This window comes from Sesamum indicum, linkage group LG2, assembly GCF_000512975.1.
Source record: "Sesamum indicum cultivar Zhongzhi No. 13 linkage group LG2, S_indicum_v1.0, whole genome shotgun sequence".
NCBI lineage: Eukaryota > Viridiplantae > Streptophyta > Magnoliopsida > Lamiales > Pedaliaceae > Sesamum > Sesamum indicum.
Genome location: NC_026146.1, coordinates 2,049,546 through 2,060,355, shown reverse-complemented (window position 1 = coordinate 2,060,355; position 10,810 = coordinate 2,049,546). Strand labels below are relative to the sequence as shown.

General features: G+C 38.0%; 2 protein-coding genes across 4 annotated transcripts; one reads left to right on the top strand and one right to left on the bottom strand.

Annotated features, from left to right (window-relative positions):
• On the bottom strand, positions 1,107-7,008 carry LOC105177090 (protein DETOXIFICATION 27). Of its 3 annotated transcripts, none has more exons than XM_020691306.1 (7): positions 6,647-7,008; positions 5,030-5,571; positions 4,871-4,954; positions 4,703-4,759; positions 3,385-3,623; positions 2,328-2,446; positions 1,107-1,906 (listed from the first exon to the last, which is right to left on the bottom strand). In XM_020691306.1, the coding sequence occupies exons 1-7, from the start codon at positions 6,926-6,928 to the stop codon at positions 1,877-1,879; spliced, it is 1,353 nt and encodes a 450-aa protein (XP_020546965.1). In that variant the 5' UTR covers positions 6,929-7,008; the 3' UTR covers positions 1,107-1,876. The 3 variants fall into 3 exon arrangements, with proteins under 3 accessions (XP_020546965.1, XP_020546964.1, XP_011098419.1); XM_020691305.1 differs by having other exon boundaries at positions 1,107-1,895; positions 4,871-4,933; positions 6,647-7,007; XM_011100117.2 differs by having other exon boundaries at positions 1,107-1,895; positions 6,647-7,006.
• Positions 7,112-9,591, top strand: LOC110011314. Its single transcript, XM_020691277.1, has 2 exons — positions 7,112-7,406; positions 7,582-9,591. Exons 1-2 carry the CDS (start codon positions 7,253-7,255, stop codon positions 9,573-9,575), a joined length of 2,148 nt encoding a protein of 715 aa, XP_020546936.1. The 5' UTR covers positions 7,112-7,252; the 3' UTR covers positions 9,576-9,591.

Below are 10,810 nucleotides of genomic sequence, written 5' to 3'. Positions count from 1 at the left end.
CGACTGCTGAGTTGGTATCCTTGTGTCGCAACAGCGAAACTCCTGAATTCTGGCTTCAAACCGTGAATGATGATTTCCTTCATCCTGGTTTCACTTGGGAGCCTCTGGATCCAACTCAGAAATCTCTATCTTTAGGAGTCGTCGATTCAGAGATATGCTCCATCACATCCTATTTAATCGTTGTCTTCAAAACAAACATGCTTTGCCAGCTTTAATCTTCCATTTTTATAACATTCCGGTTCTGGTTAGGTTACTTGGTTTCCATTTACGACCTCCATAAATCCTAACCCTGCATATAAGACATGATACAAGTAGACCAAGAATTATAGTTGTTGTGAAGTTTCTTGACTTGAAGATCGCCCATTGTTGATGTAGTGTTGTTCACTGGCTCTAATACCAGATTGTTGAAGCAAACACTGATACGCAACTTCAGTGAAATGCTACTCTTGTGAACAATTAAAGCAACGAGATATTAATAGACAAAAGCAGAATGACTTGAAAGATTGCTATTGATATTGATGACAAAGTAACGCTTCCAGAGAAGTAATGACACTTAAGCCTTTACATAGGCAAAATAACGACGGTATTCTCCAAATGGAAACTCCATCTACGGTGATGTCAAGTGGGACGTCGCTGTGAGGAGTTTTTCTCAACTCTAGCCTTGTGGACAAGGTTGTCTTGAAGGGCTAGGTAATGATATCTTTGAATTGGGAGGAGCCAGTCAACACATTCAGCCCAAGAGTTGAAAAGAATGGGTCATGTGATTCTAGTGGACCACATATATCAAATGTGTCCAGGAGCCCAACAGTTAAGAGAGGCCTATTAACTTCTTCAATTATTCTAAACAAAAATAAAAGTTGCAGTAGGACAAAAATTGTTATGCTTATAATTAGGATTAATTCCACCTATCCCCTAATCCAACGTATTGCTGAGCTATGTAGCAAAGTTGTTGGGAACCAAGTAAAGAGAGAACAAATTTGCAATAAAATTCCTCTTCTTCCTCTTATTTTTTTGGAATAGAAAAATCATCAATCTTAATTTTATGCTATATCAATCAACTAGAGTTTGATATGGAGTAAAGAATAAGAACGAACTCAATATATCTGCAACGTCAGGCATTATTTCTTCCTGTTCAGAGTGAAGAACAATATTCTACAAATAAATCAGGATTACATCAGATATCACAACTGGTGAAATCAACTCCGTTTAAAACAATAAAACCTTCCTCATCTGTCTACTTCCGCAGCAACTAAATGGGAGTCCTGTCACAAGTTGCACTTTCCTCTTCCTCCAAGCTGGTCAGATCCTTAACGTCCATGTCCAGTGCTCCGTGAAAAGACGTCGAGAAATTATAAAATATTTATATTACTTGACAACTTACTACCGATTATTAGGGACTGACCATAAGTTGAACCATAGCACTTAGTAATACCCTTAACAACTTACCGAATAATACAGAATCAAAGGAACTTCCAAACCATCAATAGAAGCCGGATTTTGCAAAAATGTTGGGAAAAGAATTCAACTCCCTGTAGCAAAAGTTTACTTGTATGTGCTTGAAATATCTCAACATCCCCTAATAGAGTTGCTTAGCCTTTGTTGTATGCATGAACAATGCAAAAAACCAAGAAAGCAATTGTAGTACAAAAGGACATATTGTATCAAACATGATATCCCCAAAGTCATTGGGCTTCGTCTAGGAGGAATAAAAGAGTTTGCTGTTTATACTTCAAAGTTTTTCACTTCATTGGTCTATGTGGTGTTCTTCATCTTTGTAGCATGGGGCAGGTCAAGTCATGGACTTTGGCCTCCTTTCCCCAGGGATATCTAATTGTCACAATGGTTAATATCAATGTCTGAATCATCGTCCCGCAGATCATTCCAGCCCAAATGCCCTGTAATGCACCTGATAAGTTCATTTTGTTTACGGAGTCAACTAGACACCAATAAATTAGGCATAAATTATACACCCAAGAAGTTAGATGCTAGTACACAAACACCCCCTATCATTTGAAAAAAAATAAGTACATGCTTTTTATTGGCAAAAGTTTACACAAACATCCACAGAGGCACATTACACTAACACCCCTCAGAGGGTGTACCTGTAATTTCAGAAAGCACATGGAGTGTTTGTGTAATTAAGCCTAATTTCAAGGGGGTGTTATTGTAACTAACCCAAATAATAATGCTAATAAAAACTCTTAAAATGCAGTTTCAGGGTAAGAGTTCACTTTTCTAATTCTCATGCTTGCACAAGAGGAAGAATTAGGAAGTTCTAATGGTATCTATACTGTGTTTTTTCATAAGTATGTTTAGATGGAATGTACCTTTAACCCAAAATGTAATAACCATCCCAAGATGATCCCAAGAGGTACTCCAACAAAATAATAGCTCCCAATGTTTATATATGCAACCAAGGCTTGCCGACCAAATCCAACAGCTACCCCTGAAAGTCCAAGATTCAACTCAATCTAACATTCCTTCATAAATATGCCTCAATTCTTTTATGACACAAGTTACATGAAAAAAGTAATGGGCTTACCTGAGTAACTGTTATGTCAGATTGACTCGTTCTTGGAATAACATGATTTGCATCCATCTCATGTTTTTTTTTTTTTTTTTTTCCAGAATGTTAAAAACATTGTTTCTAAAAGTAAAATACATGGGCGACATTACTGCGAAACATTAGTCTCTCATGTCTCGAAGATTCAATAGACAAGATACTCATCTTGAATTGGATGAACTTCTATCCATACTTTTCTTCTTTTGAGAATTAAAAGACAATTGAAATTTCTGTTTAAACTAGTACTCTGTGGCAAACTCTTTGCATGTCCATAAATTTTTAAGATAATTTATAATAAAACAATCCGTATACTTTTATTCAAATTTTAAAGATAGAGAAAACACTTTAACATATACATAATAATTGGTTAATTAATATAAATATGGGATCTATAATTGTGGATAAAAGAAGATGATGCTATAATTTTGGAGAGCGAAAAAAATGTATAAGGGGCAAAAAAAACTATGTTATGAAGACCATGATATCAAATTCACCCCTTTTTTCAATTATATATAGTAATAATAACTGAGCACACACACAGCATAGTAAAATATAAATTTTTTAAAAACTTTAACCATGAAATATTTTGAATTAAATATTAAATAAAAGTATTAACGTTACAATAATTTTAGGATATTAAGCTGAAATTATCAAATCAAACATGTATTGGTAAGTCTTATTTATGGAGTGATACTATGTGGGTAGTTACTCTATGTGTAAGTTGAGAAGGAATTTTAGTAAAGGAATATAAAAACACACGAAAAGCCTCTTCATGATTTATTAATATTATTATAGATACAGATAAATATTGATTGTCTTACCTGAAAGAATCGGTTGAATGCAATTAAAGAGAATGGTTATTGCCAATAACAAAGCTAGTCCCTCAACCATTGAGATGACAGACGAGCTTGATGTGAATACCATAGCAATCTTGTGGGGAAAGGCAATGATTACTAAGAAAAACACAAAGCCAACCAGAAGAGAGTTGAAGACAGAAACTTTGGCAGCAAATTTTGCAGAATTTCTATTTGCTGCTCCAATTTCATTTGCAACACGGATCCTGCGTTTGTTTGAGAGAAATTCAATGGAATGGCAACAATAGATGATCTTCAGCTCAAATAACTTATACAAACAAGAGAGCAACTATGAGAAAATATAAAAATACAACAAATAGAAAACTTTAAATGGAAATAGAGAAACTGTATGTAGACAGTCCTCAGCCCCTCAAACCTTAAGTTGAAGATTTTAAACAATATTAAGTCAGAAAATCTGTAAGATGTGTCAGCATCTTGAGTACATCTATACTTTGGCAGCTTAAATAGATTTTGCAGCAAATACAATGTGTTAATCCACTATAATTGTAAAGTACAAATTAAGATGAATTTATAGGATAAACTAAAGAAAAATATAAAATTTTAACTCTAGAGAACTTTGCTCTAAATCAAAAAGAATTAATGATTATATAAATAAATATTAAATTATAATATTGTTTGGATACAACAATGAATATTAACAATGATTTTATTAGGTTGTGATATAGGTTCAAATATTTGTTAACTTCAAATAAATACTTTACATTCAAATATTATTTTCATTACTTATATGATAGTATTTGAAAATTTTATTCAGTAATTTATAATGTTAGTTAAGTCGTATATTCTAGTAGTCATGTGTTTTTTTCTTGGTAAGAAATCATGAGTCATAGAAAAGTATTATTTGGGATATGAGATTTTGTTAGAAAAATAAAAATTCTAGAAGTTAAAGTCTAAACACGATTATAAAAGACCTGAAGTTAACAAATAAGTAACATTTATCATTACTTTGGTTATCTTAAATTTTATTGCAAATAATAATCTGATTAGACTTAAACCATAAGGAATAAAATCTACAGTATCACTCTTCTAATACGAGCAGAAGAGCATATCTTATTTTGCAGTCTTGCATGAAAAAGGCCAAATCATTATGTTCTTGTAAACATAGACCACTAGGACTGAAAGATATCTACAGTTATCTTTTCTGGTTGTCTAGATGGATTCTGTATTTATTTTTCTAGAAAATCTCATGCTGCGGCTCATGTTGGTCAGGCATTATACAAAGAGAAGAGCACTGTGGAAGGAACAAAGACAAACAAAAACATACCCCGTTGCTGCAAATAGTCCAAGTGGAATCATCGATTCCCAACCGTAGAAACTAATGCTGTCAACATAAGGAAGAAACAATATAAGCATGAGAGGACAGAGTCCAATTAACTCAGCACCTAACCGATGAAACTAGAAGTATAACAATGGAATCAAATAGAACACCAACCATATGGACAAGGCATCAACAGCAACCTCTGCACTTCTAATGCCTGAGACTATGACTAACATTCTATAATAAAAGTTCTCCAACCTGAAAATTTATAGATCTAAATCTTGAAGTTGCTTTGAAATGTCAAATCAAATCAGGGCTTGCATGGGGACGTACGAGAGCATGACACCAGAAGCCAAAGCCAATTTGAAGAAGTCCCAGAGGCCGATAAAAGCTTGCCTAGAAAAACCAGTCCAAGAATTACGACATCCTCCACAAACGCAATAGATAAACATTCCCAAGACAGACATCCACCAAGAGAAATCAAGAATGAGGACAGCTCCAACAATGCCAACCCTCAATATATAAACAAAAATCCAACTCAATAACAAATGAACCACAAGCACCACACCGGACACCCAAGCTATCACATAAGTCTTCAACTGGCATTGCAAGAACCTCATCAAAGTGAACTGAAACACAAAGCTCAAGTGCATAGGAACCAGCCACATTGCCACCTCTCCTGTCAGCTCAGCTAATAATGTTGGCTGTCCAATTAGCTTCAATATTGGCGCAGCAAAAATAAAAAGAGGCAGAAGCAATATAGAGCTTAGAAACAATACCACCCAAGAGCGTTGCAAATATATACCCAACAAGTGGTATTGTTTTCCTCCATAGGCTTGTCCACACAGCGTTTCAAGCGCACTAGCCATTCCGAGCTAAAAACAAGTATTTTGTGCTTCAAATGTTAATATATTATGCATCAATTAAATTAATCAACAAGAAAACCTCCAGTAACAATACTTGATAAATGTTACAACAAATATATACCAAAAATATCCAGGCAAGCATGCGAGAATGAAGTTGACCATTAGGCGACAATAAAACCTTGAAGACAGCAAGTCTTGTGATTACAAAGTAAAATTCATAGCAAGGGTGTCAAATAATTAATTCGTATGCCTTTCTTTAATAATCAAGCAATTAACCCATACACTTTTCTACAAACCCCCGTCATAAATCTGACAAGGGTGTTTATCATTATAGTGTTATTTGAGCATCCCGTTATATCTCAAACTTCAGAGGCTATTGTTTCAACTATATCAAAGTCATTTGGATTAGAAATAGAGAGACAGGAAGCTTCAGAAGCTAAATTTTTCTTCAACCTTTCAAATAAAGGCTTTGCATCATATGCTGAATTTTTATAGAACTCTAAAATTGATTTTAGAGACCCTAAAAGATTTTGTAGTTTAGTAATCCTTAATTTCGTTGGTCAATTTATCTCCAAAGGCAACAGCAATAGCGCACGACCAAAATCATCATTTTTATTACCCATTGTTATTTTTCTGAACTAAACAGTTATGTCCATAATATGGCAATTGATCCCACAGATAATGGCATAAATTACTATTAGACTACGTTTGGTTTGATGGGTTTAAAGTTGCAAATTTCAAATCCCCGACAAATTTTTTAGAGTAATTTGTATAACAATGTATTAGAAGAAATGTCACTCTTGTTAAGAACTATACTTGTGAAATTTTAATGGATATCAAATTCTCTTGATATGGAGTCTGTTTTGAAATACTTGGTTCAAAATCGTTTCCTCAAATTTAAATCCATTCACCCAACAACATTAATGAAAGTAGTGAAGAAACCGTTTAAGGAACTGCCATTTCTATCCTTATTCGCCTAGTCCACACCATTTTCTTTCCCAATCACAGATAAAAATACAATCAGCTGTATCCTAAGTAATAAAGTTGAATAGTAGAGAGAGAGAGAGAGGGGGGGTTTTCGTACCAGAAAGCCGAAGGTGATGGAGATAATGACTGTGGTGGCAATGGAGATGGCGGCGAGCTGGCTTTGGTGGAGGTGACCAGCAAAAGATTGGGTGATAAGAGTGAGAGAAAACATTGCCAATCGGCAAAAGATTGAGGGAGCTGCTATTTGCCATAACTTCTTGCACTCCGTCCACGCTTCCTTTACAAAATATCTGGCAGAGGCCGATGATCCAGGATTCTCTGAATCTTGAGAGATAGATAGTAGCAATGGCTGGTGATGAGCACCGCTCATTCTCACCATTAATGCTTTTTAAGGTCTTTGAGTGCTGTTATACTTGTGTAGATTTTTTATTTTTCCCATATTACCCCTTTATTTTTAAAAATTAGTTAAAAATAACCCCCATCCTGCTCCCAGGCCCCCCTCCCCCCTCCACTCCGCCCACCCCATTGCCACCTCACCACTCGTCGCCCACACCACCCCACTCCCTGTTACAGCCTTGGTAGGAAGAAGAAGCTATAATCCTCACTGTCCAACAATTAACAAATTCAGCCGTCAGATCGAGGGCACAACAGAGGAAGCAACGACGCCGTATTAAGTTAAAATTGGGGAATCAGCTTAAGTGCGATGACGTCACGTTCCAAATCAAATGTTCTGGGTTTTCAACAGAATGCGCACTCCAGCCTGCAGTCGTACCTCTCAGCACCACCACTTCCAATTCCTAACTTCTTTCTGTTTTTAGTGCTTTGTTATAAGAAAAGGATATTGCTAACCTATAAGGGTATGTAACAGAAGTCTGGAAGTTTTCATGAAAGGAATTTATCTTCGAGTTTATGCAAGCAATCCCTCTCTGTTTCTTTCTTCTTCCCCTTCATTCCACAACAAATCATAACATTTGGTATCCAGAGCAAGGCTTTCCTCGGCCTCGCTAAGTACTATTTTTTTTTTTATGGCAGACGGAACGCGGATGAAGGAACTCATGGATATGCAAAAAAAACAGGAGCTTTGGCTGATGGAGGAAAAATCGAAACGTCAAGTCCATGAACAACAAGTGCAGGCACAATTCGAAAACATGATGGGCATTCAAGCGGGTTTACAAAATTCCTATTCCGAGCTCGTGGACAGTCAGAAGACCATCCAGCTTCAATTGCAAGGCCTTTTGGACCAAATGCAGCATCTCAATCGTGGGAAATCTGTTCTGGGCGAGGCCCCAGTTCCCCCTAAAGAGCGAACGCCGAGCTCACGACCTGATTCGGAGTTCTCTGGTTCACAAGGTTGTTTCCCTCCTATTTCCAGCATTGAATTTCCCAGGTTTAACGGGGATGAACCTCGAGGTTGGATCCGGAAGTGTCAATGGTATTTCCAGACAGTTTATACCATCCCTGAGGATCAACGAGTTTCCTTGGCTTCCATTCATCTCTCTGGTCGCGCCGAGTTATGGTTCCAAGGGCTGGTGGAAAAAGGGTTACCCTCTTGGCAAGAATTTATTGAGGCAGTTTATGAACGATTCGAGGGAAGAGATCCAGGAGCTGTCTTGGGTGAATTCAATACATTGCAGCAGGGTACTAAATCAGTTGAACAGTACTTAGAGAACTTTGAGGAGCTTAAGTCTCATGTTATGGTTTTTCATAGCAACTTCCCTGAATCCTACTATGTAACCTGTTTCATTAATGGACTACGACCAGACATCAAGGGTCAGGTTATCTCTCTACGCCCAACTCGACTACATCAAGCCGTAGCTCTAGCTAAAAATCAAGAGAATACCGTGAACGCCATTTTGCAACTTGCAAACCCGAATACCAAACCGTGGCCTCACTCCAAGCAATTCTCTGCACCCAAACCTACATCTAATCCACTACCACCTAAACTCTATCATCCACCTCCAAAACCTATGTCTAGAAAGATGACCACCCAAGCTCCCATTCGCAGAATCTTGTCTGAAGCTGAAATGCAAGCTCGTAGGAGTAAAAACTTGTGCTATAACTGTGACGAAACCTTTCGCCCTGGGCACAAATGTAAACAACAGTTTATGTATTGTATCCTTACTGAGGAGGAGGCAACGTTTGAGCAAGAAGAGGAAGGAGATCCCACTGACCCCCCACCCATAGACATGACTGTTTCTGTCAATGCATTAAGTGGCAACACAGATTTCTACACATTCAGGATAAAAGGAAGGGCCTATGGACATGAAATTCAGATTCTGATTGACGGTGTAAGTACCCACTGTTTCCTGGACATCGAGGCTGCTAGTAAACTGGGGTGTGTTTTGGAACAAACTGACCCTCTAGTGGTAAGTGTAGCTGATGGCCGCGAAATGATCAGTCAATGGTATTGTCCCACATTCTCGTGGGAAATACAAGGACAAGCATTTACCCACCCCATGCGCACTCTAACATTGGGGGGTTGTCACATGGTGTTGGGAGGAAACTGGTTGAGACTATACAGCCCCGTGGAATATGATTACAACGCAATGACTGTCACAGTTTCTCAAAACGGTAAGAAACGGGGGTTCCAAGCCTTGACGCAGAAAGCTGAGTTGCATATGTTGTCTGCAAAGCATATCTCCAAAATGGTGACTGAAGATTCCTATGGATTCGTGGGTCAACTGTACGCTATCTCTGTCCACCCCCCTTTACACAACAAGCTCAATTCGCAACAAAAAGACCTCTCCAATCTATTGGCTGCCTTCACCGATCTTTTTCAGGAGCCTCAAGGCTTGCCTCCTAACAGAGAAATTGAACACAAAATCCTACTTAAGCAGGATGCTGTCCCCAAGAAGATGCATCCGTACAGATATTCATTTGCTCAAAAGGGTGAAATTGAGGCAATTGTGAAGGGTATGTTGAAGGATGGTATCATTCGGCCAAGCCAAAGTGCATTTGGGTCCCCTGTTTTGTTAGTCAAAAAAAAGATGGAACATGGCGCATGTGTGTGGACTATCGATATCTAAACAATTTCACCATTAAACACGCTTTTCCTATACCAGTCATTGACGAATTGTTGGATGAGTTACAGGGAGCCTGTTACTTCTCAAAGATTGACTTGCGTTCGGGGTATTTTCAAATACGAATGGCTGCAGAGGATATACCCAAGACAAGCTTCGTTACGCATCAAGGACACTACGAATTTTTGGTTATGCCCTTTGGGCTTTGTAATGCTCCCTCAACCTTTCAATCATTGATGAATGTGATTTTCGCTCCTTATCTTCGGAAATTTATCTTGGTATTTTTTTATGATATTTTGGTCTATAGTGGAACTTGGAACGACCATTTGAACCACCTGCGCATCACCCTTGAGCTTCTTAGGGCGAATCAGTTGTATGCTAAACGGAGCAAGTGTGATTTTAGGCAAGAAACCATTGAGTACTTGGGGCATATTATAACAAAGGAGGGTGTATCTACTGATCCTAGCAAGATTGATTGTATGATGACTTGGCCTCAACCTAAGAATGTGAAAGAATTGCGTGGCTTCTTGGGATTAACCGGTTACTACAGAAAATTTATTAAGCAATATGGGGTCATTAGCAAGCCACTTACGGAGTTGTTAAGAAAAGATGGGTTCAAGTGGACTGATAGAGCCACTGTTGCATTCGAAAGGCTGAAACACGCCATGATCACTGCCCCTGTTCTCGCACTACCAGATTTTACACAAGCATTCGTCGTTGAAACTGATGCTTGCGATAAAGGGATTGGCGCTGTCCTTATGCAAAACCAACGGCCTATTGCCTATATTAGCAAGGCGTTGAGTCCAAGGAACCGGGGATTATCAGTCTATGAAAAGGAATTTTTGGCAATTTTGCAAGCTGTTCATAAGTGGAAGCATTATCTTGTCGGTCACCATTTCATTATAAAAACCGATCATCAAAGCCTTAAGCACATTTTGGAACAAAAGGTGGACAACGCTCTTCAACAAAAGTGGATTGCTAAGCTACTCGGTTTGGATTACGAAGTACAATATAAAAAGGGGCAAGAAAACAGAGCTGCCGACGCACTATCTCGCAGGGAACAAAGGGAATGCTCTACAGTTACTGTGGTTATCCCAAATTGGATAACAGAGGTACAACGAAGCTACGCTAATGATGAAGAATTACTTCCTATCTTGCAAGCTAAAGCGGTTCAAGAGACATCGTTTCCCGCATATGAGCTGCAAGGGGGAATTCTTCGCAAGAATCGCAGAATATGTGTG

Excerpts from the sequence above, each read along its gene's own strand:
- LOC105177090 (XM_011100117.2), bottom strand. The coding sequence starts at position 6,928 with ATGGTGAGAATGAGCGGTGCTCATCACCAGCCATTGCTACTATCTATC. Across the intron at positions 3,624-4,702 it reads GGACTATTTGCAGCAACGGG|GATCCGTGTTGCAAATGAAA; the intron begins GTATGTTTTTGT and ends AAACAAACGCAG. Across the intron at positions 2,447-3,384 it reads CATTCAACCGATTCTTTCAG|GGGTAGCTGTTGGATTTGGT; the intron begins GTAAGACAATCA and ends TTGGACTTTCAG.
- LOC110011314 (XM_020691277.1), top strand. The coding sequence starts at position 7,253 with ATGACGTCACGTTCCAAATCAAATGTTCTGGGTTTTCAACAGAATGCG. Across the intron at positions 7,407-7,581 it reads GATATTGCTAACCTATAAGG|ACGGAACGCGGATGAAGGAA; the intron begins GTATGTAACAGA and ends TTTTTATGGCAG.